A 23,990-nucleotide genomic window follows, 5' to 3' on the forward strand; every position below is an offset into this window, starting at 1 on the left:
TAGACCTGTACCAACCCACCGTCGAATGCTTGGCATCGGTATCATTGCTGGGCGTTGACACCGACGACAACCCGCTATCAGCCTCCGCCGACTCGAGCCAGGATCAAGCTACCGACTGACCGACCGACCGAACCCTTCGAGAACATATCCTTATCTCCGAGATACCCACCCCTGTCTTGTAGGCACCGACAAGCCGGAACCCGAAAAATGTTGTCTCTGGTATGGTGGCTTTGTTCGGCTTGTTGATGCGGCTGCTTGTTCGGGTTGTTTACCGGAGAATAGGGGTTCCAGGGGCTGACTTGGCATTCCTGACAAAGACATCACCGAAGTTCGGTGACTTTTGCTTGTCCCCCCGCATTATGCACTTCAGATGCAGGTATATGTATGCAGTCCAAATGGGACACATGCATCTCTCCCGTCCTCCGCTATCAACCGAATACGCAACGTCAGGTTCGGGGGTATTCGCACCTGCCACGATAGGAAAATCAAATGTCGATCCCAAAATCCCATCGAGATGGGGCATTGCGCTATGTATTTGCTGATATTGATACCCGTGAAGGAAATTCATGATGTGGGGGATGACATCATGAAGCAATCGCGTGTCTGGCCATTCTCATTTTGAAAGCCTCAGCTTCGAAAATGTTGCAAATGAGTGTTTAAGTCGAATGCAAACTGAGCTGCATCTACGGACCATCAATCTACCGTGATGGCACTCTATCGCCAAGAATCATCAGTGGAACAGGAGCACCAAGACACGGGAGATCACCTTTCATGGATGGATAGATTGGCAAGACACCAATCGGTTGCCAGCTTCATGCTTTTTATCAGTGACAAATATATTCTGTCTAAGAATTCTATGTACATAGACACCAACAACACCACCCAAAGTGACCTTCCTCTGTTAAGGCCTCCATCCGTGAGTGGAGCGCATCACATTCCACACACACACGCCTTTTGGCCGCCAACGATACTACAACACTGGTCGGACTGGGCAGGATAGACAGCTCCGACATCCGTGTTCCAATGTCCCCGACTCTTGGAGAGATCATGCTCCTCTTCCGTCTGGGTTTCAAGTCCTGCATGCCCGGTGTATAAATGCTTGATTGTTTCCATCCTGTTTAGATCCGGAGTGTCTGTCTCAATTTCGACAGTCGTTGCTGAACTTCCAGCTCCAGGTCGCTTCTCACCTCCCCATTGCCGCTGGCGGTGTTGGAAGAGGGGCTGTTCGGTTCAACACTTTGCGTGAGGGTGTTGGGAAAAGAAAGATAAACGTCGACGGCTTGGTGCTGGCGCTTGATCAGGTAAGAGCAAAGCTGGACCACGAGAACCAGGCGCATGTCCGCAAAGGCTGCTGCTTCGGCAGGAAGAGAGGAATTCCGGAGGTCCACGTCGTGCTGCAGAGCGATGAGCACGGCAATGTAGATGTTGAGAAGGAGGGTGTGGCAGGCGATGACCAAGTGTCTGACAACTGTCGACGAGTACTCGCTGGACGACGACGGACGACCATGGCTGAAGGAAGGGGCCGAGGTCGTCGGGACCGGCTTGGACCCCTCGCCAAAGCCAGCCGTGCCATCGTTGCTGTCTGTCGACTGCGGGGTGATGCTTCTCCAAAAGTCGGTTGCTCCCGCTGGTGCTGCGGCAACGTCCATGTCGTTGCTGTTCCCGCCTGTAACGTTGGACTGCAGCAGTCTCAAGATTTCGAGAAGGTGGTGGGAGGCTGCAAAAAGGTCGTTCAGAGTCTCACCCGTAGTGGGGGGCTCCGACTGAAGCGCCGGGTTGATGTTCGGGTTGTGGAGACGGTGATCGCCTGCACGAAAGAGGATGTCCATGTTGGTTGATACGCCCTGAACCAGCCATTTGGCGACCACTATGAAAGCATTATCGTCGATCAAAGCTTGGGTCTTGTGTTGTTGGCCCATGTCTGGGCTCATCTGGCCAGATGATCCTGCTGTCTCTGCCAAGCTACAACTCCTCCTGTGAATTGGATATAGACGTGTGCTTAGCTGAGACAGCTGGGCAATTCCCACATCGGGGTCACTCTTTGCAATGGTGGTGGCACTCTCAAAGAGCTCAAACATGGGTGTTTGGGAACCTGTGAAACAGGCCGACGGCGGTGTTGGCGGATTGTGGTGGAGCAGGTTCAAGAACTCATCTCCACTACATGTATCGATCTGCATGTCGTTCCATTCCATCGGGTGCATCCAGGATGGGCCAATGGTTCCAGCTAGCAGCTGATCAATGTCGTCGTTTGCGGTGGAAGACTCGCTAATCTGCATGCTGTTCTCTGCTATTTCAGCCCCATCCGTCTTCGCAGCAGGTGGGACATCGGAACTGGCGAAGCTCGTAGTGGAAGAGGCGGTCTTCGGGCTCGCTGGAGGGCGACGCTCGTTTGCTAGACGGTACATGCTCGGTCTTCCTTTGGGAAGACTGGAGCTGTAAACACATTGTGCGTTCTGTCGAATGCAGCGGTTGCAAGTACTCGTTTGGCTGTCCCCGGTTCGTGTGCATCTCAACTTCTGCGGGGGGGCCACGATCAGTTGGTCGGCCTGGGTTGTTAATCTTGACCCTTCACCGGACACTCACCTGGTAATGGCAACGGTCACACGATAATCGTCGCGGCAACGGAGCAGGACTGGTATTCGATGAGGGGGCCATTGTTGTAGCTCTGGTGAGGACGGAGGGAAGTGGTTGAGGTGAGGTCTAATTTAAACATGAATGGCGCCCCAAGTAAAACTTAGCTGATGGTGACTTTGTAGCGGAATCAAGAATGCGGATCGAAAGCAACTATTAAATTTTCGAGCGTCATCAGTCTTTTGGGGTACTCAAGGTATCGCACTCGCCTTTCCCGCGTCCCAGGTACCGTGACAATGCCAAGGCCTGTTTCTGACCATGTTGTTGCCAAGATGGACTTCACTGATCTCTCTGGTATATCTGCAGCGGGTGTACATTTCGATGTGGTTAGAACTGGCGATTGCAAGAGAAACATGTTAGGGGTCTTGGATAGTGCCACCCCTCTGCCCTCTGGTCCCGCACCCTGTCCCACTTCTGTCGTAGCCCATGCAAATCCATACACAATAGTTGCATACCCCGATTAAACAATGCAACATGACATTTTGCATGCGACATCAAGATTAATATGGCAGTGATCGCAAGGGATTTTTTTGGTGTTTTTGGCGGCTATTGATTGTCGTGACACTTTGAAAATCTATACAATCTCCTCCAACTTCATTGGTTGTGAAAATGTCTTTGCTATTCTTTCCTTGTGGCCTTCAAAGGCTAAACCTGACACGGAATGCAGCTCGGGTTAAGCTTCATTGCACTCTCTATGTGTGGAAAGAGATGTCCAGCTAACTTTTGTTGGTCGGCCACAGGATATGGAACTGCTAACAACCCGGGACTTTGTGGGAAGAGACTGGACTATCAGGCTCAAGGGAACACGACATCACCCTGCCCACAAAATAATTGTTAACCATCTTTCAAGGTCTATCTATGCACTGTCTTTTATGGCCTATGAACTATCTTTTATTGCCTATCAACTATCTTTTAAGGCTTATTAATTATCTTTTAAGGTCTATTTACTATCTTTTAAAGGGTATTAACCACCTTTAAAAGGTTGTTAAGTATCTTTGAAAGCGTAATAAAAATCTCTTCAGGTATTATTTACACTATAATGCATGTTAACCTACTTGTGTGTCTCAACTATTCTATATTGAGGGTGGGCTTCTAGGAGGAAACATCTGCTCGCATACCGCTTTTAAGTGTCTATTCTAGTCTTGTCGACCGAAAGTCCAATCCGTTCACCTGTCTCCAGCCCATGGTCTCAAGTCGGCAATCTCTCGGCGCAAAGCTCAATGACTGGTGCGGATATCAATTGGAGATTTTCACCTGACGTGCATGATATATTAGAGGAAATATGTACCCCAGACAATGGCGATATTGCACCCTATATAGGGCACACCGGCAGTTGACATGTTATACCCCAGATATTTCCGCATCCGGCCGAGATACCTGCTGATCACGCTCATTCAGCGCACCAGGAGTGGGAGATCTTCAGGCTAAAAGCCGCCTTGCAACGTCGCATAGCAGGACCCCGTCGAGCAAAGCTTGTTGTTAATGTTGGACTCGGACGACAGGGAGCCAGTCGATGTTGATGTTGTCGGGCAGACCCTGGATGTCGTCGTACTGAACAATCTTTTGATCGTAGAGATCTTCGGCAGAGGGAGAGAAGGTGGGTAGATCGATAGGCATATGGCCACTTCTTTTTGATGTATAAAAGCAGCGACGTGGTTCTCCCTGTGGAGTTGAAAGATGGCATTTCTTTTTTGTCACCCATTTTGTTGATAACAAAAAGGTCACAATGGTTCAGATCTCCTCGTTTCTCGTCGCGCTGGGTCTCCTTCAAGCAGGCTTGGGCGCACCCCAACCTGACGCTAAAGGGGTCCAAGGACGACAGGGCTACTACTTCCAAAACTGGTCTGAAGGCGGCTCCAACATTAGATGTTCCAACGGCCAGGGAGGTTCCTTCTCGGCAAACTGGAACTCGAGAGGTGGCTTCGTCTGTGGCAAGGGCTGGAGTGGTGGCGGGGCTAGGTATGTACCTAGCTACATGTGGCTTCCTGACCATTCAATCCCTAGGGCTTCTTACTAACATACTCTACCTTACTTATTAGGACTATCAAATATAGCGGGACATACAACGCCACCGGACCAGGCTACCTAGCCGTCTACGGGTGGACTCGCAACCCCTTGATCGAATATTACATTCTTGAGTCCTACGCTGATCTCGCACCTAATGAGCCCTGGTTCAGTATTATCATTTCCTTCTTGGTACCATAGTGACTGACATCCCGCAGGACATCCAAAGGCAACTTCACCATCGATGAGGGCACTTTTGAGGTTTTCACCAGCACCCGAGTGAACAAGCCATCCATTGAAGGCACGAGGACCTTCCAGCAGTACTGGAGCGTGCGTTCCGAAAAGCGAGTGGGCGGGACGGTCACAACGCAGAAGCACTTTGATGAGTGGGCCAAGAGAGGCATGAGATTGGGTCGTCATGATTATGTGGTGATGGCTGTGGAAGGTTATACTGCTACCGGCGGCAGTGGCTCGGCAGGATCAGCCAGCATCACCCTGGGATGAGGTTGGTGGCAAGTTGAGATGCTGGTTAGATGAATAAACGATATGATCCAGCGGTTGACGCACCTGTTTCCCATGATACACGGGGAGGGGTGTAGCAAAATCAGTGGAGCAAACACCCCTGAGTAGCGCCGCCGGCAAGTAGCTTGGCGGTAGCTTGGCTAGTGTACTGGGCGTCAGACGGGACAACGGCTGACGCTATCGCGGGGGCTTATCTCTCTTCAACCGTCCGTCTCGATGGTGGCGGCCCATTAGCGCTTTGGGTGGAACACATTGGTGTCAGTTGTTACGCGTCAAGTTCCCAGGTTGCAATGTTGCTGGATGAAGAACAAATAGTGCCATGGCATACCTCGTGGTAAGGTAGATAGATAGTTTCCAGAACGAGATGTACATACGAGTTGCAAAGGACACCTGAAGAGGGGTGCGGAACTACGTGATTGCAAAGGTAAGGTATATTGGGGCCGTCTGTCGCTCTTTGGAGACGAGATGCAGTCCATTGTGCACGACAAGTGGGATGTGGCTCCACGGATCAGGAATTCCGATAGCCCTAAAGGACGCTAGGTCTTGTCTCCTACACCTGCCTTGTTCAAGCAAACCCCCGCAGACGGAATCCAAATACAGTAGGAAACTCGTCTTGCTTGTTGACGGACTCTTGATGGAACCCTTGTAATTCTTCCCGCGCGATAGCGGTTGCGGGGGACCAGCCAGTGCACCAACCCCTGAGTTGATCCTTCTAGCGTGCTTCGAGGGCAAGCCCGAAGCTTGATCGCAGCGATTGCTTGAGATGATGTGACACGTCAACCACACGAACCACACCGCGACAGTGTATAGCATCGCGGGAGGCGCCATTCTCCGGTACACTCGCTAATTCGGCCTCTCTGCCTGGCCGCTCTGTTTTTGCTACCACACGCAGCACGCTACTGACATGGTCTTTCTATCTTCCAGGTTCTCACCTTGGACGTTGTGATAGCTTATCATGACCCCTCCGCGGCGAGACAACGTGCGCGAACCGGTTGGTATCGAGAAAGGACGATCCCTCTTCACGATGGGCACTCGGTGGAGAATTGAATTCCCATTGGATTCTGGGTGGAATTGTCACTCTGGCATGTTTCCCCCGATCGGTCTCTTGTGTGGACCCTGCTTTTCTCCAGTCTCCACAATAATACTACCCTGCCAATGCGCCCGCATCGATACAGCCAACCATGCTCCTTCTGGTCACCGAAACATGCGAGTAAAAGAGCGGGTTCTGTTAGGTAAAGAGAGCTACAGATTCAGGTCCGCCCATCGGCTTCCACTCACCCGAGTCAGTTTGCATCCTCCACTAGGCGCCGAGACACCTAGTGTAGATGTAAACATCGCCAGATCCAGTACGGGCCGTTGAAGCCGCCATGTGCAGAGCGCTAAGAATTATAACGGTTCCGCACCTCGATAGGGAGTTGCTGATGCCTAGGCACCTAGATATGCCGAAGCCCTGAGACACCGTGGCTGATCGCAAACAGCACAGCATGCGTTCGACACCAGCCTTCGGTTCCAAAACCTGGGTCAAAAAGCCAAGACCCTCTAAACAGACAACGCCAATGTAGGAAAGCGAAGAATGCTACAGCCAACAATATGAATGGCAAGTATGTGCAGTAGAAGGCTGGCGCCGTCAGTGTTGCATTCATATCGAGGTGGCTCGATGGTACAGACTTTACTGACATCAGGGACTGGGTGGGTAGCATACAACCGCCTCATCTGGCAACGACCAGTGAGCTGAGTAGATTGCGTCCGTGTAAACGGCCGTCTAAAGGGTCCGCACGCTTCTGCCAAAAAGAAATACCCGAACCGCGAGGAGACTGTGATGTAACCCTAGCCACGCCTCGTTCGTCATTCGGCGCATTTCCACAATCAACGGCAATATCGGAATCCCGGTCGGCACTCTGCCCGTGGTTCAATCTCAACTCCTCTCAACACCAGGCGACGCCAGCCAACACTTTGGATATCACCGAATGCTGCACGGTTGACAGCGATGCCGTGAGGAATCATTAAGGACGCGGGCTCGTCGCCATGGCTCTCTCACCTAGTCTACCTATCCGAGACCTCTCGCTCATCCCGTCAGATCTCCGCAGCTGCGCAGCCGCTACTACGTCCCCATAGACACTGCTACGACTTTCATCTCTACCAGCAAACATAATGCATGTTCTTATCGTGGGCGGTGGCTTGGGTGGGCTCAGCCTGGCCCAGACTCTTCGCAAGCAGGGCATCTCGTTCGAGGTCTTTGAGCGCGACGAGTCTGCGGACAGTCGTTTTCAGGGATGGGCCATCGGAATCCACAGGTGCGCTGTCTCTTCAGAGAGTCCCACGTTTTAGTGCTAAAAAAAAGGACATAGCATCATTGGGGACTTGAAGGCGTCGTTTCCGGATGACATGCCGGACATGAAGCAAGCGACTGATCATCTCCAACCAATCGATCTCCCATGCCAGATTGGCTTGTATTATCCCGGCCGCCAAGGTAGGGTGGGTGTTCAAGATACGCCTGAAAACCCGATCATTCGTGCCGAGAGACTTCGTCTCCGCCGGTGGCTCTCCACCAATATCGACATTCAGTGGAACAAGCACGTCAAGAGCATCAGCCACAACGACCAGGGCGTCCAAGTCTTCTTCCAAGATGGCAGCAGCGCCAAGGGCGACATTTTGGTCGGAGCGGACGGCATCAACAGCGTGGTCCGCGAGCAACTGCTCCAGACTCCCAACTCGGCCCTCCTCAAGACGGTCCCCCTGGCAGCTATCATTGGCGAGGTGACCCTCCACGGCGACGCCTTCAAGCGCCAGCTCGAGCTAGGCCACTCAGCTTACATTTACGTCGCCCCTGACCTCGGCTGCTGGATGTTTGGCGGTCTGCACCACGCCCTCCCCGACGGCGTCTCCGGCAAACACTACTGGATGCTCATGAAGCCCGATCCCACCGTCGCCGACCCCAACCACTGGCTTCAGACTGCTACCCAGCAGGAGAAGCTCGATTACGCTTTGGCCCTTGTCGCGAAGCTCCCGCCTAAGTTTAGGGAGATCTACGAGGCCACGCCCGCAAGCGGGATCAAGCAGGAGAGTCATGTGTGGAGGGATCTTGAGCTGGAGAGTCTGCCTGCCGGACGGGTCGTTTTGCTTGGTGATGCTGCTCATGCCATGACGCCGTTCCGTGGTGAGGGGGGGTATAATGCGCTGATCGACTCGATGAAGCTGGCCAAGATACTGGCAGGCGTGGATGGGAGTGATATTGACGCTATCAAGAAGGCAGTAGAGGAGTATAACAAGGAGATGCTTGAGAGGGGCGTGGAGGCTGTTCGTGCTTCGAGGGGTGAACAGAGTGCTCAGAAGACCAAGAGCGCAAACGCAAAGGTTATGAGTGCTGGTCAGGAGGCGCGGGTTTTGCCGGAAAGGGAGATTGTTTTGACGGCCAGGGGCTAATTGAAGGGGGTTTGTTTACATGACGTCACTGATGGGAGTTCTAGAATTAAGGGGTTGGAAATATTGAATGGGAATTGTTTGACATCTCTTTGTTTATTACGACTCCTTGAGTAGTTTTCGGGCAACCCTTAGGACCGAGTGCTCTTTAATTCCATTGCTCACAGCTAGGTTTTGATGTTCCAGACCTTGATCCGACAAAGAAAAAGGGAGGATTGAGAACATACAAACAGTTTTACAATCTCTTGTTCTTCTAAGATCTATGTTACCAAATCTAGACCTTCAAATCCCCCCACCAGCGAGAATGAACGTGGCACCACGCCAGCATTGTTGAAGCAACACCCACGAGTTGCTACGGTAAGAGCACATTTGCAGTCAGTTATGAAGTCTCTACTTCCTGGCAATGGTTGAGCGCAGTGTTATCCACGGCATTGCCCAGTGGTGGCATTCCAGGTCGCTAAAACGCATGTTTCCAGGTTGTGCATAATAGTAGGCCTTACAAGGGACGGCAATGTGTAAGCCAGAATGCGTTCCCATCGGTGGTGGCCACATCTCCTATGTGGCCCGGCTATCAGGTCGACTCTGATACTTCCTCCCACTTCCTTGTGATCGACCGCAGGGTCTTTTTTTTTCCTTTTGTTGTTCTGGTTTTCTCTTTTCCTTTTTTTTTGTTTTGGGCAACGGTATACGAACACACACAACACACGCCGAAACGGAGGAAGAGGCACCGACCGACCGACTCGATCGATTAGCTGAACTTGATGGATGGGTCACCAATGTCGCCGAAGTGCAAAACCACCGATAACACCTTGCGTAACAAAGCACCGAATTACCTAGTTCCAACAGCCAGACGAGGATTAAGCAAAGTAATGTGGTACGATTGCAACTTCAGTCAGTCTCGGTGACCTTATCGTCAACACGTCGTTTCCAGCACATAAAGGAGATTTCGAGCTGACGTTCTCGTCTTGATCCACAGTATCAACACCGCAATCTTGAAACTGAATCGGCTGCCAACATCACAATGCCCTCCGCCGACCTCATCCTCCCCCTCATCGACCTCGCCCCTTACCTCTCCCCAGACGCCACCCCGTCATCCAAAGCAACAGTCATTGCCCAAGTCCGCGCTGCCGTCGCCGAGTTTGGCTTCTTCCAAGTCATCAACCATGGAATCCCCCTCGCCTCCCAACACGCCCTGATTGAGGCGATCCGCACTCTCATGAGAATCCCCAAGGAAGACAAACTGGCCATGAGCTTCCTCAAAAATCCCTGCCGTCGGGGGTACGAGGGGTCAGGGGATACCTTCCGGACTGGAGACAAGATGCACGACGCCAAAGAAGTCAGCCCACCCTTTCCAACTCCCTCCTTCTTCCACACGCTTTGTTGACACGGAAAAAAAAAAGGCATTCTACATTGGCCGTCCCTCCGAAAAGATTGAGCCTCCTGGGTTCCACGGCCCAAACATTTGGCCTTCGCCTGAGCTGGTCCCCGAGGCCGAGTTCCGCGACCCGGTCTGGTCGTACTATCAGGAGACGAACCGGCTGGGCAGGGAGATCTGGCAGCTTCTCATCCAGGGACTTGGTCACCCGGGGGAGCTGCTCTCCCAGTTCACCAAGAAGCCTGTCGTGATGATGAAGATGATTCGGTATCCTCCCTTTTCGTCTACCTTGCCGGGCCAGTTCGGTGTAGGTGCCCACACCGATTTTGGTGGCGTCACAGTTCTCCTGCAAGAGGCTGGACGAAATGGGCTGGAGGTCGAGCACAAGGGGGAGTGGATTCCTGTGCCTGCGCTGGAGAATGTTTTGGTGATCAACGCTGGTGATATGATTGCTGGCTGGTCCGGGGGCGTGTACCAGAGTGCGAAGCACAGGGTTATCAACAAGGGTGAGGAAGAGAGGATCAGCTGTGCGACGTTCTGGCACGGGGACTTGGATGCCACGAACCCGTTTATTGATGGGAAGGGAGAGGGCGCGGCCGGGGATGAGACGGTGGCTGATTTGCTGGTCAAGAGGTTTAGGAGCCAGTTTAGCTTGATGAAGGGGAAGAAGACCGAAGAGGTGGTGAGGGGAGAAGTGTTTGCTCATTGAGTGGAGAAGGCCGAATTATTGGGCGAGGTTGAGGGTTCCAAGGAAAGGGACATGTTTAAGTTAACAAAGACGTTTTATGACATTTCAATGAAAAAGGAACTTGCACCATTCAATCAGTGAAGGCCAAAGAAAGTCCAATGAAGAACCTTTGATGAAGGGGAAGACACCCTGCAGTGTTGAGATGAATGAATTTCCTACCACTCGAGTGATCCCAGTCGCCCTGTGATTCGAGGATATGCAGTGAAGCTTTGGAAGAAGAGAGAGCCTTTATGGAATACCCTGTAAAGCATATTTAATGAGCTTTAAAAGATAGTTAAGAGGCCTTAAGGGTTACACCAAAGGCCCTAAAAGAGAGTTAACAGGCTTTAAAGAATAGTTAAGAGGCGTGAAGAAAAAGGTAAGCCTTAAGAGATGATTCAGCGGCCTTAGATGATAATTTAAACGTCTTTTACTATGTTGTAGGGAGGGGGGCGCTGGTAAGATAACAAGGAGGCTCCGTAAAGGTTCGCCCCAGGTAAAAGCACCCTGTTTGAGCCGGGTGTTTGGAGGTGACACCACGTCCAAATTTACCCAAAAGAATACATACATCAAGGTGAAATAACGCTGCTAAATATACCATCATACCCACCAAAGTTCCACAGAGATCCTTGCCACTAATACGTCATCACACCACAGAATACACCATTTTCTGACCTGACAACGATTGACTCCGGATGATATCAACTCCCTTCATGACCCCCTCCCACCCACCGGGCATCACCTTGATTGGATGAGCTTGAATCTTACCCCCGTCCAGTAAGCTTTGCACAGCAGCGAATGCCTGAGCGCCAAACCTTCTATCCTCCGGAGTTGCCTCTCGTCCGTATTCACCCTCCAAACCCACCTTGATTCCGAAGATGCTGAGAACCATCACCCACGACGGCTCAATCGTCAGAGCCCGCGTCTGCGCTACAGTATCTCTGAACGGTTCAAGAGAAACATAGCGACCGCCAGCACGCCCGATTGATTCGAAGCAAAGCTTGGTAGTGTCGGCCTGTGAGACGCAGTCGAGAGCATACTCGAGCTCGTTGCGGGTGTACTCGCGGATCTCTTGAGCACATGTTGGGGAGTGGTAGTCAAAGACCTTTTCGGCACCGAACCGCTCAACAAGGGCAAAGTTGGAAGGGGAGCATGATGCGATTGGTCTGAGGCCCGCACTAGTGAAAGGAAGAGGAATGGTCAGCGGAGACTCTAAAGAGATGATGGGGACCGAACTTACTTCTTCAGAAGTTGAATGGCTCTGGTTCCAGACGCCGTGCTGCCTCCAGCAACAAGAACAAATTCTCCTTGCTTTGGCTCACCTCTGCGGAGGTCGTCCAGAGTGGCAGGTACACGAAGTCTGTCAAACAACGATAGCGTTGCGGTGGCAACACCGGTTCCCAAGCTAGCACCCTCCTCGAAGCTCATGTCGTCGGGAAGTCTGAGTAGAAGATCCGCCATTGCTCCCACGTATTGAGAGAACCCCCCAATGGTTTTGACGTTTGAATTGCCGCCAAAAACCATGCCGGCGACCCTATCCCCGACTGAGAGATGCGCAGGAGCGTCTTTCCCGAGGGCAACAATGGTGCCTGCAAAGTCATAACCATGAATAGCTCCCTGAGCTGGGCTGTAATCGAGCATCTTGGCATCTGCTGGGTTGATCGCCACCGCGGCCGTTTTCACTGCCAAGGTTAGATTACGGTGGGTATGGGAGAGGAGGCGACGAGGGTAAACAAACCGATTGCCATGTCGGGTGCGAGCGTCGGCACTGCGACATCGTGCTGAATGGCGAGTTTCCCAGGTCCCTGAGCAATAATCGCTGTCTGTGTCCTTGGCAGGGAGAGCTCTGCGTTCAACGAGGGCATGATTGTGAGTGTTGGTTAGGTGGAATGAAGTTGGATCAAAGGGGTGGGGTAGATGATTAAATTGTCCAGATTATCAGCTTTCAAGATGTCAAACAACCCGTTGCAACAATGCCGTCAGACGCCTTGCTTTAAACTGGTGTTCCACAGCATATTAACCGTTAACCAGATCGGGTGAGCCAGACTATCGGGCCTGTCCTGCCGCCGCATTTGCGCTGTCTCGGCGCATTGCACGAAGCAAAATCACCGAACACAACGCCGAACAGAAGGGCCCGAAATATTTATCAATCCAACCGCCGAGCCAAGACTTCACTCTCAACAGCCGAATTTCGATGGCTCCATCGAATCTGCGGTGATGTTGCTTACCTATTTCTGCAGAGACCCACCGCAGCAGGGTGTCCTCGGCGGTGACGGGAATCTAGCATATCCTATCCTCCAGCACCCAATTTCCGGCAGCGGCTTGAATTATCATAGCCTTTCAGAATAACAGAATCATTTCTGTTAATTCTGGCAATCCAAACACCAATGGCGGCAACTGAAATCCTAACCTGCCCCGTTGCAGTGGACAAGGAGGCCAACCTGGCTCTCTGCCCAGCTCTGTACCCAGGCCAAGCACTCGACACACCCAAGAACCCCCAAAAGATCCAAGAAGCGGAAATAATCGACCACTCCAAGCTCCTCAAAATTCCGTCTCCAAAGCATGGCCATTACTTCGGCCTGCTGGGTCACGCCCCGGATCTCGACCCTGACCTGCCTGTCAAGTCGTTCTGGAAGCTGATGGACCAGTATGGAGAGATATTCCAGCTTGACCTCGGGATGGCCTACCCCCGGGTGTTTGTCGGTAGCCGAGAGCTGGTAAACGAGATGGCGGATGACGAACGGTTCAGCAAGTTTACTCATCGACTGCACAAGGAGATGAGACCGGTGTTTGGGGATGGTTTGTTTTCTGCCGAGTCAACGGACAAGGCTTGGTGGAAGGCTCATAGGCTGCTGGTGCCGATCTTTGGTGAGTTTGTCAAAGTCTTTGACGGGGCTGGGGCTAACATCGGAAAGGATCGCTGGGGTTGAGCAAGATGTTTGATGACATGTAAGTGTCCTGTGCTGCTTGATATTTTTGGGTGACCTCTTTCTAATGTCTTCATCCCAACAGGCAAGATCTTTCGGCGCAGCTTGTGATGAAGTGGGACAGATTTGGCCCAGATCACGAAATCGAATGCATCGACGACATGGCGAGACTGGCATTCGACACCGTTGGGCTCTGTGCTTTCGGTTACCGGTTCAACGAGTTCTACACTGCGGATCATCACCCTTTCATGACCCAGCTCAAGGAAGCCATTGTCGAATCGGGGAGGCGAGCGAATAGGCCAGAGATCCTCAATCAGTTCTACTGTAAGTATGGCCCGTCAGAGAAACTCTAGCAGACCCATGCTAATCCCGTCATTCAGACAAAGAGGAACAGCACCGTCAGGAGAATATCGCCAAGATGAAGGAGCTGTGCAAGAAGATCATCCAAGACCGGATTGACAACCCAAAATCAGAGGCAAATGATCTGCTCAATCTGATGATCCACGGCGTTGATAGGGAGACGGGAGAGAAGCTCACGCGAGAGAATATCGAGTACCAGATCCCAACCTTCCTCGGCGCTGGGTGAGTCTGCAATATATCGACCAATCCTTTGACAGACATGTACTGACAGCTTCTATTAGATACGAGACAACCTCGGCAACCTTGAGCTTTATCTACTACCTTTTGTGTACGTACCCGGAGACCATGGCCAAGGCCCAGCAGGAGGTGGATGAGGTTGTCGGTGACAAGGTTCTCACATACGAGATGCTGCCCAAGTTGAAATACCTCGATGCGTGCATCAAGGAAGCGTTGTAAGAAAACCCCCCCTTACACTCTGTCCCATATTGCTTCAACTAACCCACTTCTAGACGTATCCAGCACCCCAGCAGTTTGCTCACGAGGTTTGCAGTCAAGGATACAGTCTTGGGAGGAAAGTACTTTGTCAGAAAGGGTCAGATGGTGTCGGGCGTCTGGAGGCATTTCCATAGAGACCCCGTCGTCTGGGGTGCTGATTCAGATGAGTTCAAACCGGAAAGGATGCTGGACAGGAATTTCCAGGCGTTACCACCTAATTCCTGGAAGCCGGTGAGTCGGAGCCATGTTCCCGGTAACGGTACAATACTGACATTACAACCTTTTCAGTTCGGCGATGGCCAGCGAGCGTGCATTGGACGTGGATTTGCGGAGCAAGAAATTCTCATCAATGTAGCCATGGTCCTACAAAGATTTGACGTTGAAAAGGCAGACCCCAACTACATTTTGGAGCTCAAAGTGCGTATTGTTGTCCTTTCCAACCTGGCTTCTTGGGCTTGTCTATTTTCTCCCTTTCTTTCTACTCAAAGAGGTGATTAGCTGGCTAACCTGACAACAGGGTCAAATGGCTTTGAAATGTATTGACTTCAAGATACGAGCGAAAAGGCGGTCGGGAAAAACTTCCTTGAGTGGTATCCCTGGCGGCGGCTCCCAGCCAAAGAAGGCTGCCACCAAGACAAGACAAAACGTTACACCACAAACCGACAGCAACACTCCCAAGAAGTCCCTCACCGTCTTGTTTGGCGGCAACATGGGGACCGCCGAGAGTCTGATGCAATCGCTTTCGCGCATCGCCCCCGACTTTGGGCTCGCGGTTGACGATGTGAGGACGTTGGACTCTGCCACTGACAGTCTGCCCACGGATCGGCCCTGTATCATCATCACACCCTCCTACGACGGACGACCTCCGGACAACGCCAAGAAGTTTGTCAAGTGGCTTGAGCAACTTTCCAGCAATGGCACCAAGCTCTCAGGCGTCAAATATGCTGTGTTCGCATTAGGTAATTCTGATTGGGTGAATACCTTTTACAAGATTCCCAAGCTCATTGACGACACGCTTGAGAGCCTCGGTGCCGAGCGCCTAGTCGAAACAGGTTATGGAAACGTAAAGCAAGACCTTGTTGGACCGTGGGAAACCTGGGAAGAAGAGCTGTGCCTGGCCCTCTCAGGAGTGTCGGCTGACAAAGCCCACAAGGCACAGGCAGGCGTCGAAGTGAGCATCGAACGCCATAACCTCAAGACTCTTCCCAGCGTTCTAGGCGGTGATCAAATGGGCGTTGGGACCATTGCCGCCATCCGCCAACTGGCTGATACCTTGGTGAGACCAGCGAAATACCACGTCGACGTTCGTCTTCCTCCTGGCTGCCACTACCGAGCGGGAGACTACCTCGTTGTTCAAGGCCGCAACTCCACCGAGTCCGTTCACCGAACCATGGCCCGTTTCAGTCTCAGCCCAGCAGACACCATGACAGTTCAATCCTCCAAGAAGGATTTCCTACCATCCCAACCAATGGCAATAGAGCACTTTTTAAGACAACGTGTCGAGCTCGCCGCACCCATCACCAAACGCCAGCTCCTCACGCTCTCCCTCCACGCGGAAGATTCCTCCCCGGAGAAAGCCCATCTTCTCAACCTCACCCAGGACTCCGCCTATGATGACCTGCTTACAAACCGGCACTCTGTCCTCGATGTTCTCAGTACCATCCCTACCTTGGCCCTCCCTTTTGGAGTCTTTATCGATCTCCTCCCTCCCCTTGCACCAAGGGTGTACAGCATTTCGTCTTCTCCCCTCTCCCAGTCCTCGGGAACACTCCAGTCTGGCCTCGTCGCATCCATCACGTTTGACCTGTTCCAATCCCCTGCCTTGAGCGGTCACGGAACATTCAACGGCGTTGCCTCATCCTACCTCTCCTCCCGCAAGATAGGGGATGAGATATCTTGTCTTGTCCGTCCCACAACACTGCCGTTTCAGCTCCCAAAAGACATCTCCAAACCAATCGTCATGGTTGCGGCAGGCAGCGGGATTGCCCCCATGAGGGGTCTTCTCCAAGAGCGAGCCGAGCTGATGAAGCAAGGTGGGGAGTTCGGCGAGGCGGTCCTCTTCTTTGGGTGTAGGGATGAGGAAAAGGATTATTTGTACAAGGAGGAGCTGGAAAGGTGGGAGAGAGGGGGGGTGGTCAGGGTCGTGCCGTGTTTTTCTCGGCCGGGGGGGAAGAAGGGGAGGTATGTCACTGATGCTTTGTGGGAAGAACGGGATAGGATGTGGGAAGTGGTTGAGAAGGGGGGCAGGGTTTTCACTTGTGGGAGTGCTGCTAGACTTGGGAGGAGTGCTGGAGAGGTTTGGAGGAGGATTTGGGAGGAGAAGTCGGGACAGGGGGGTGAGAGAGAGGTAGAGGAGTGGTTGGAGGGGATCAAGGGAGATGGGAGGTATGTTTGTGATGTTTACTGAGGGTTTGTTTTTCGCAGTGATTTCACGTATAGTAGGTATTTAGTCAAGTATGGTTCTGAGGTAATATAGAGTGGAATTGAACGGTAAATGTGAAGCAAGAGCCCAACTGCGTTTGACCATGCCTGGCGTGATATGACGCAGTTCTCGGAGGGCTTTAGCATGTGAGCCTACCTGCATATAGAGGCCCATCTTGGCTTTCTGCAATTTGTGGAATATTGCGGCGCCGGTAAAAAGAGCAAGGTCTGAGATGCCTGTGGGAGCGGACACCCACTACGGGTTTTATAGGGAACAGCGAAAAGGTGGTCTGTACCCAAGGGGGCAACTGCTTGGTTCATGAGCAGGTTTGCTTTCTCTAAGGAAACACAGGCCCGGGTAGCACAATTGGTGGTTCGCTCTGCTTGGAATGAGACCAGAAATCAGTTTAACGACTGACAATGGTGTCCGGGAAGGTTCTGAGTTCGTCTCGCCTCCAACAATCAGATTACCTATCCCCTCTCCAAGATAGTAAGAGATTGCCCAGTTCGACTCTGGACATGGCGCATTTTTTTTCTTTATAAAAAGCTTTTACCTATATGTGGTTTGGAGTAAGTCGGATAAAGTACGCGGTAACTTTCCAGTTTCATTTCTGCTGTTCCTTTTAGTTTTTAAGCACCTTCGAGGTGACGTTCTGCAATCCAATCAAAGTCTTCGGGTTATCTTGACGTCATTTTCAAAGGGGAAGGGGGGTATGAAGCATGCTGCCGTCAAACCACGCCCCAGAGCCATTGTAGTTTTGGCCAAACGCCTTGTCGTCATCCCAGCTCGCGGAAGATTTAGTCATCATTAGCAATGGGGTGTAAAGTATGAAAGGTACGTAGCTGCCCTTCCGGCTTTGAATGACTAATGGAGATACGCCTAAGGTAGGTGCACGACCTCAGACCGATGGTGGGAACGGCCCAAGTCCGACTAATGCCTCGCGAATTAGGTAGGACGGACTTAGGAGTTAACAAGGACTTAACCATCTACAAGAAACCGGCCGGGTGGTGGCAATCATTAAATAGCTGGCAAGCTCTCAATCGACAGTCTTCAATTCATTGTCTTACGAATACCGCATTCCGGTGCCGTCGTCACCCGCCTACTTTGCAAGTTCTCTGCCTTTGTACCGGTCATACCTCGCACCTCATGGCCACCTCATCTCCTCGAACGACGAATGTCTGGGAGGTTGTCGACTTTGTGGGAACTCATCACGACACGTACGCGGCAATCTCCCCGGCCGATGCGGACTTGTCTGGAAAATCGGTTCTCATCACGGGCGCCTCCAGGGGAATCGGCATGGCAACCGGCATTCGCTTTGCCGTGGCTGGATGTTCCAAGATTGCTCTGGCAGCCCGCTCTTCTCTTCGTCAGGCCGAGCAAGAGATCAAAGCTGCTGCTGTTGCCGCAGGCCGAGAGGAACCTCTCGTCCTTACCCTGAACATGGATGTGACCGTGGAGGAGTCGGTCACTGAAGCTGTGGATAAGGTATCCAAGGCATTTGGAGGAAGTCTGGATGTCCTGATCGCCAACGCGGGCTACCTGCCAGAATGGAGACCTGTTGTGGAATCTGATCCGACGGAATGGTGGAAGACTTGGGAGATCAACATAAAGGGGACCTATCTTTGTGCGAAGTCTTTTATCCCGCTGTTGTTGGAGTCGTCCATCAAGACTTTCATCACCGTCTCCTCTGCTGGAGCACACGCACTGTTCTACGGAGCCTCAGCATACCAGACCACCAAATTTGCAACCCTAAGGTTCACCGAGTTCATCGACCAGGAGTACCACGACAAAGGCCTGATTGCTGTTGCGATTCACCCAGGAGCGGTCAAAACAGAACTGGCATTGAATATGCCCGAGGAGCATCATACCATCCTCCAGGACACGCCCGAGTTACCTGCCGACGCCATGGTATGGCTTGCCAAGGAACGCAGAGAGTGGCTTGCTGGCCGATTCTTCAACTGCTGCTGGGATGTCGATGAATTGGAAAATCGGAAAGATGAGATCACAAGCCGTGACTTGCTGAAATTTAGACTTACTATCTGAGCGGGTCTATTTCTTAGTAATGAACTAGAGCCATGGTTAAATTGGCCGAGTTCATGTATTTATCTCACCTAAAGCTTCAGGGAAAAGCGTGACTTTAATTTACAGATGTTGTTCTCTAGGAACGGTTGTGGATAAACCCATCCCAATAAAACCGAGATTAACAAAATGGAGATTAGAACCAAATACCAAGAAGACATCCAATTGAGGTCCTGGCTGTAATGCGCGGCAGTGTTGATCAAGGATCCACACGCCAACCAACTGGCAGCGTCAGGAGCCCATGCTATCCCCATCTCAACATTCAACAATAAATGGCAGTAGGAGGAGCCGTTGTTGTTATCTCAGCCTTTAAACACCTAACCTCTGAGCAGCGTGAGAACTGTCCAACATCATTACCTATCAGGTATCGAAGTATCTGAAATATTTCTAGAACGTTCCTACACTTGTTTCTGCCACTTATAGGCATGTCTCGTGTGATCAAATGAAGATCTATTACATCCTGGATAACTTTCGATCAATGTTTGCACAGCATGATAGCGCGAAAACATGAGATGGGAACGTCACGAGAGGTATATGCCTCTGGCTCAGAACCTGGACTTGAGCAGAAGAGCCAGCTCAAGGGCCCAACCAGCCAGTGTGTCCAAATATGGTGTCGTTCGAAACAGCAGGCAATATTGAGCCTGGCTATATCTCGGCAGGCCACACAGTTAGTTGTCGACGTCGATGGCTGTAGGCTGTGCTCGATCCTGTGATGGAGTTTTGTGCACTGTGTACATGGAAACACCACGAAATTGCCATGATGGATTCAGACTCAGATGCTGAGGTACTTGAGCGATGTAGTCTGCTTTCTCCTCAGTCAAACGCCGCGTCACCATCACCATGCTACTTGGTCTCACCCCAACCGGGGTGGCGTTATGGAGAACATTTGAAACCCGGCGTAGCTCTGCCGAATGGTATTTGAGTAGATACTACGAGTATCTCAACGTTCTGGAGCCCAGCGAGCCGATCGAAGATCTAGGTGGGTTTCCCTTCCTGATGACCAGTTGTACCTCGATATCTTACACATCTGCTGTACATGTAGATGCCGCAATTGATGCCGCGGTTTCCGGAACGCACCAAAGCCAGCACCTCACTGGACTTAGGGTTTGTGCTGATAGAGTTGCACGGGACGTCTTCATGATGCAAAAAATACTCGCCTATATTCAGGAGGTGAGGAGCTCCTCTAACGCGCCGAAGCAGCTTGCCATCCCGGGTATTGCGGCAGCAGGAAGGTAGGATTATGATTTCAGTTTGCTCCCTTGCCCTTGTCCTCCAATTATACCAGCTAACATCCGCATCTAGTCTCACGAATATCGCTGTTCCCGCATGGCTTTTCCCAGCGGAGATCGCTATATGGGTCGCGCTGTTATCTATTGGAGTGGCCGTATTAACCGGGATAGTCGGTTACGCCCTATGGCCTCGTGATCTCAACAAGCACTACGAAAGTAAACAAGCCCGAATACAGCTATTGAGGCGTGCAGTGGAGGAGCAGTATGATGTCGTCGAAATCAACAAGCAGCAGACTTTGCTCAGACCAAAGACTTTTGCACACCTAAAGTCAGATTTGATGTATCACTGGCCAAAAGAAGATGAGCCTGAGAGTTGAAGTGTCCAGAGGACATGACGTGGAAATTTACATATCGCTGGAATTTACCTGCTCATGCCCGAGGTTGAGAAATTTACATCTGCGATTCTCCTTCCCATCCTGAGGGTGCTGCAAAAGCAATTCATCAACCCAACCTGGTAGGTATTTAGATTGTTTCCATTTTGCATTAGCTGTCGTCTTGTTGGGCTCATATTCTGATGTTGGTCTCAGAACGGACCGGGAAGAAGGTACCCTACAATGACCACGACTGTGGTCCTTTCTTCCTTGCAGTGGCCTTTTGGAAAGGCTAAGAATTGGGACGCCCGGAAATGTCCCAAAATGTCTCACCGTCCTCCCAGCTTTGTTTGAGAAGCGCTTTGCAACCCCGGCCCATCTCGAAGCATCTGGAACATTTACCTCCCGCCACCACAGTCGCCCATCTTCATCAAGATGGCGCCTCCCTTGCGCTCACGCACGCCTGATAGGTCTTTATTTGCAGCTAACAGTCTGCAATGTCGTAGTTTGTATCGAGAACCCTCGACGGTCCACTGACCAGGTTGCTGCGATATGGTGATAACCTTCAGCCTTTCCCATGGCATCTGCCGCTACTAATAATCTACTTTGGAGATTCAGTCGAGATCGCCTGTCTTTGCCCATAGAGAAGGCATGAGCAAATACTTTCGGACCCTGCCCCAGACACAATATCACCCGATCCTTTCTTCAGCTCGATCTGTTAGACGGTGGAATCAGCGAGATATCTTTATCCTTGGTTACAAGGTCCTGGTTCAACCCAATTGCGACGATAGCTCATACAAGCCTGGGCTGCTCCTGCTGGTCAGACCGGTGCCACTGTTCCAACTGCCGGTTCCTCAAGAGCGCTTATAAGCTTGTCTTTTCAACCCGACATGTTGATGGTGCAGCTATAAGCTGGTACCTACTCAATCAAGAAAGAGAAAAACATCCAAGATATTAATCACCCAGTGGTTGAGCTCTTCATCTTTGGTGCTGATCGAGCTAGGCCTGCAGGGTTCGCTCGGCTTTGACCGGTCAAGGGGCCTGTCTTTGACTGTTGACTTTGACGAGATGAGCCGGCGTTCTTTGACGGTCGACTTTGAGGAGATGGGTTGTCGTTCTTTAACTGAATTGGCAGAGGCCGCGGTTGTGAACCAGAGGCCTGTTGACTTGGTGCCGCCGGCAAGGAAACGGGTTGTTTTCGCTGCTGCGGTTGACGTTGCTGACCGGGGGCGCCTTGATTGACAGCTACCGGCGAAGCTCCTCGTGGCTGAGGCTGACGGGGGTTCAACCGTGCTGATGGCGTCGAGATGGAACCAATGGCCCGCTGTTTGGATACTACGGGCATAGGGTTTTGCGGCCTTGGAGCCGAACGAATCTGGAGCCCCTGCGGTGGTTGAGCGGGAGAATTCGGGGTGAGTCCTTGTCGAGTTCTGACACGGGCTTCTTTTTGCACCTGGGCTCTCGCGACGAGGAATTCGTTGTACATGTTCAAAACTGTCTCTAGGTTCTTTTCAAGTGCCGGGCGCTGGTAAGCTTCTCTCTTCAACTGCCGGGTGTCTACGCCTAGCTGTCGAAGGATCTCGTCACGCTGACCGGATGCACAATGCGACGAATGCAAAGGAAACTGCAGAACCTGAGAGCTGTAGGTTGCTGCTAAGCAAATGTTGGCATCTGTGAGCGCCTTGCCAAGGTTTATGATGCTCCGGCTAACTGAGATGGGCATTAATACAACTAGTCGGTGCATCCTGACATTCTGGTGATTACACGGCTGAATCTCGAGGAAGGGGATGATGCTGGCAGTGTGCGGAGATGAAGGGAACTTAGCTACTGGATGCACATACAACTTTCACACAATGAGGCATGTTTGTTGCGTTTCCACGCTCCGATGCCCGCTGTTGCGCCGCCTCCTAGAATAGCGCCTGACGCACCGCCAGCAATGATAAGGCCAGTGCCTCCTGTGAAGAATGTGTAAACCATCAAAGCAGCGGCGACCATAACTGCTGTTGCAGTAGCTCCGACCACGGTCTTGGCTCCATTCGGTGGCCTTAGAATGGTCGGGGTTGCGGCGGCGATGCTCAACATTTGGTCCTCATACGCAGAGAAGAAAATGGTTGCATTCCGGAGCCCTAGCATCGTCTCGTAAAGTTGCTGGGGTGGGATATCTGTGAATGATATCAGGATACAGTTTCTCTGATGGATGAGGCATCGTGAAACTTACTCTTTTGTCTGGGAATTCGGCTCAAATCCAAGCAGTCTTCGATGTGGCGGATTATGGTGGACATGAGGTCAAGGCAGGGCTCTGCCTTGTTCCAGGCGTTGGTGACGTCCTCGACTGTCTTGAGTGGTCCGTTGACCTCAGGCTGATTCATTTGTATCGACTTGCGGAGCTTATCAAACTCTTGAACCATTGATGACCCCATCATCCACTTGGCCGGAAGCGTGCGCACCATAGTCGCTAGATCGGCACCTATTGCAGACCCACGCACAACTTCTAACGCAAGATTGCACCTGATTGAGTCTTTGGGTTAGTTCGGACATGGGTGAGATTGAAAGCCAGGAGATGTGGTATAGAGGAGGTCCTACATATCAATTGGCGTAATCAGATTTCGTTCCACAACCGTGCTCGTCCGGACTTCTAGAGACCTCAGGATCCTGATACGGGTATTCTTGTGTACGACCTCCGGCGAAATCTTGCCGACAGGCACCAACACCATGTGGTGTGCCGTCGAGTTTTGTTGTTTGGCAAGAAAGAATTCCTCAATCTTGGAAGGGAGCACAGCCTCAAAAAGTTCCCTGAGATCAGCCAAGTGATCGTAAACGCGGCGGGCCCCTTTCACAGCTGATCCTTTAAACCGGAAGTTTACTTCCAGAGGAACGAAGCTGTCTTGGTCGTGGATGCTGGTGAGTGAAGCAGGGTGCACTGTCCAACCCTTCAGGTCGCAATTCTGCGCCAAGAATTGAGCTGTCCCTTCATTGTCCTTGTAGTTCCATCCTCTGGGAGTGTACCTCCACACCTGCATCAGAAAGTCGGTGATGACGGTGCTGGTAGACATCCTGATAAGACTGCATTTATGGGTATGGTTGGAAGGTTAGCGAGGTGAGCATGTAGAGACTAGAAGAAAATGGTTTGAGTTCGATGGTACTTGATCGTCCCGTCCCACTCATTATAGAAGAAGACTGGAGGCAGGCTTCGAATGGCCATCGTGGTCAAAGATGGCGCAACACGAAACAGGAGAACCGCCAGAACCGCCGGGACGAGACCGCGCCCAACAGTACGTACAGTTTCTGTCTCTGTGGCTGGAAATGATGGGAGACATGCAGTGTTCAGGGTGCAGTGAGGTGTTACTGTATACCATGCGCTGAAGCGCGGGTCTGAGACGGCGTTGTTGGCGTGACCCGTTTCACCAGCTCGGCGGCCAATTAAATGT

The 23,990-nt window shown here is 51.8% G+C and overlaps 9 protein-coding genes across 9 annotated transcripts; 6 read left to right on the forward strand and 3 right to left on the reverse strand.

Annotated features, from left to right (window-relative positions):
* Nucleotides 1–780: 780 nt before the first annotated feature.
* On the reverse strand, nt 781–2,951 carry QC762_506820 (uncharacterized protein). Its single transcript, XM_062891103.1, has 2 exons — nt 2,584–2,951; nt 781–2,516 (listed from the first exon to the last, which is right to left on the reverse strand). The coding sequence occupies exons 1-2, from the start codon at nt 2,653–2,655 to the stop codon at nt 1,119–1,121; spliced, it is 1,470 nt and encodes a 489-aa protein (XP_062742424.1). The 5' UTR covers nt 2,656–2,951; the 3' UTR covers nt 781–1,118.
* Nucleotides 2,952–4,357: 1,406 nt separating this feature from the next.
* On the forward strand, nt 4,358–5,139 carry QC762_506810 (uncharacterized protein; the record flags this gene model as incomplete). Its single annotated transcript, XM_062891102.1, has 3 exons — nt 4,358–4,590; nt 4,671–4,802; nt 4,854–5,139. 3 exons carry the CDS (start codon nt 4,358–4,360, stop codon nt 5,137–5,139), a joined length of 651 nt encoding a protein of 216 aa, XP_062742425.1.
* Nucleotides 5,140–6,832: 1,693 nt separating this feature from the next.
* QC762_506800 (uncharacterized protein) lies at nt 6,833–8,761 on the forward strand. The gene is made up of 2 exons (XM_062891101.1): nt 6,833–7,451; nt 7,506–8,761. Exons 1-2 carry the CDS (start codon nt 7,309–7,311, stop codon nt 8,578–8,580), a joined length of 1,218 nt encoding a protein of 405 aa, XP_062742426.1. The 5' UTR covers nt 6,833–7,308; the 3' UTR covers nt 8,581–8,761.
* Nucleotides 8,762–8,997: 236 nt separating this feature from the next.
* On the forward strand, nt 8,998–10,661 carry QC762_506790 (uncharacterized protein; the record flags this gene model as incomplete). The annotated part of the gene is made up of 3 exons (XM_062891100.1): nt 8,998–9,468; nt 9,554–9,913; nt 9,978–10,661. The coding sequence occupies exons 2-3, from the start codon at nt 9,599–9,601 to the stop codon at nt 10,659–10,661; spliced, it is 999 nt and encodes a 332-aa protein (XP_062742427.1). The 5' UTR covers nt 8,998–9,468; nt 9,554–9,598.
* A 664-nt stretch (nt 10,662–11,325) lies between these two features.
* QC762_506780 (putative secondary metabolism biosynthetic enzyme) lies at nt 11,326–12,544 on the reverse strand (the record flags this gene model as incomplete). Its single annotated transcript, XM_062891099.1, has 3 exons — nt 11,326–11,857; nt 11,920–12,320; nt 12,380–12,544. 3 exons carry the CDS (start codon nt 12,542–12,544, stop codon nt 11,326–11,328), a joined length of 1,098 nt encoding a protein of 365 aa, XP_062742428.1.
* A 250-nt stretch (nt 12,545–12,794) lies between these two features.
* On the forward strand, nt 12,795–16,868 carry QC762_506770 (uncharacterized protein; the record flags this gene model as incomplete). Its single annotated transcript, XM_062891098.1, has 8 exons — nt 12,795–13,547; nt 13,595–13,628; nt 13,692–13,930; nt 13,987–14,188; nt 14,248–14,418; nt 14,476–14,692; nt 14,750–14,878; nt 14,979–16,868. The coding sequence occupies exons 1-8, from the start codon at nt 13,067–13,069 to the stop codon at nt 16,866–16,868; spliced, it is 3,363 nt and encodes a 1,120-aa protein (XP_062742429.1). The 5' UTR covers nt 12,795–13,066.
* Nucleotides 16,869–17,696: 828 nt separating this feature from the next.
* QC762_506760 (putative secondary metabolism biosynthetic enzyme) lies at nt 17,697–18,926 on the forward strand (the record flags this gene model as incomplete). The annotated part of the gene is made up of 2 exons (XM_062891097.1): nt 17,697–17,708; nt 17,931–18,926. 2 exons carry the CDS (start codon nt 17,697–17,699, stop codon nt 18,924–18,926), a joined length of 1,008 nt encoding a protein of 335 aa, XP_062742430.1.
* A 773-nt stretch (nt 18,927–19,699) lies between these two features.
* On the forward strand, nt 19,700–20,653 carry QC762_0083780 (uncharacterized protein). Its single transcript, XM_062883958.1, has 2 exons — nt 19,700–20,194; nt 20,265–20,653. Exons 1-2 carry the CDS (start codon nt 19,803–19,805, stop codon nt 20,566–20,568), a joined length of 696 nt encoding a protein of 231 aa, XP_062742431.1. The 5' UTR covers nt 19,700–19,802; the 3' UTR covers nt 20,569–20,653.
* QC762_506755 (uncharacterized protein) lies at nt 20,536–23,951 on the reverse strand. Its single transcript, XM_062891096.1, has 4 exons — nt 23,146–23,951; nt 22,781–23,070; nt 22,404–22,724; nt 20,536–22,272 (listed from the first exon to the last, which is right to left on the reverse strand). Exons 1-4 carry the CDS (start codon nt 23,613–23,615, stop codon nt 21,521–21,523), a joined length of 1,833 nt encoding a protein of 610 aa, XP_062742432.1. The 5' UTR covers nt 23,616–23,951; the 3' UTR covers nt 20,536–21,520.
* Nucleotides 23,952–23,990: the final 39 nt, after the last annotated feature.

The sequence above is a fragment of the Podospora pseudocomata genome, chromosome 5 (genome assembly GCF_035222375.1).
Source record: "Podospora pseudocomata strain CBS 415.72m chromosome 5, whole genome shotgun sequence".
Classification (NCBI taxonomy): domain Eukaryota; kingdom Fungi; phylum Ascomycota; class Sordariomycetes; order Sordariales; family Podosporaceae; genus Podospora; species Podospora pseudocomata.

Coding starts and splice junctions, on each gene's coding strand:
- QC762_506820 (XM_062891103.1), bottom strand. CDS start 2,655: ATGGCCCCCTCATCGAATACCAGTCCTGCTCCGTTGCCGCGACGATTA. Junction 2,517..2,583: donor GTGACCGTTGCCATTACCAG/GTGAGTGTCCGG, acceptor GCCCCCCCGCAG/AAGTTGAGATGCACACGAAC.
- QC762_506800 (XM_062891101.1), top strand. CDS start 7,309: ATGCATGTTCTTATCGTGGGCGGTGGCTTGGGTGGGCTCAGCCTGGCC. Junction 7,452..7,505: donor TGGGCCATCGGAATCCACAG/GTGCGCTGTCTC, acceptor AAAAGGACATAG/CATCATTGGGGACTTGAAGG.
- QC762_0083780 (XM_062883958.1), top strand. CDS start 19,803: ATGCTACTTGGTCTCACCCCAACCGGGGTGGCGTTATGGAGAACATTT. Junction 20,195..20,264: donor GGTATTGCGGCAGCAGGAAG/GTAGGATTATGA, acceptor ATCCGCATCTAG/TCTCACGAATATCGCTGTTC.
- QC762_506755 (XM_062891096.1), bottom strand. CDS start 23,615: ATGTCTACCAGCACCGTCATCACCGACTTTCTGATGCAGGTGTGGAGG. Junction 23,071..23,145: donor CTGATTACGCCAATTGATAT/GTAGGACCTCCT, acceptor AGACTCAATCAG/GTGCAATCTTGCGTTAGAAG. Junction 22,273..22,403: donor TGCCTCATTGTGTGAAAGTT/GTATGTGCATCC, acceptor TGCCCATCTCAG/TTAGCCGGAGCATCATAAAC.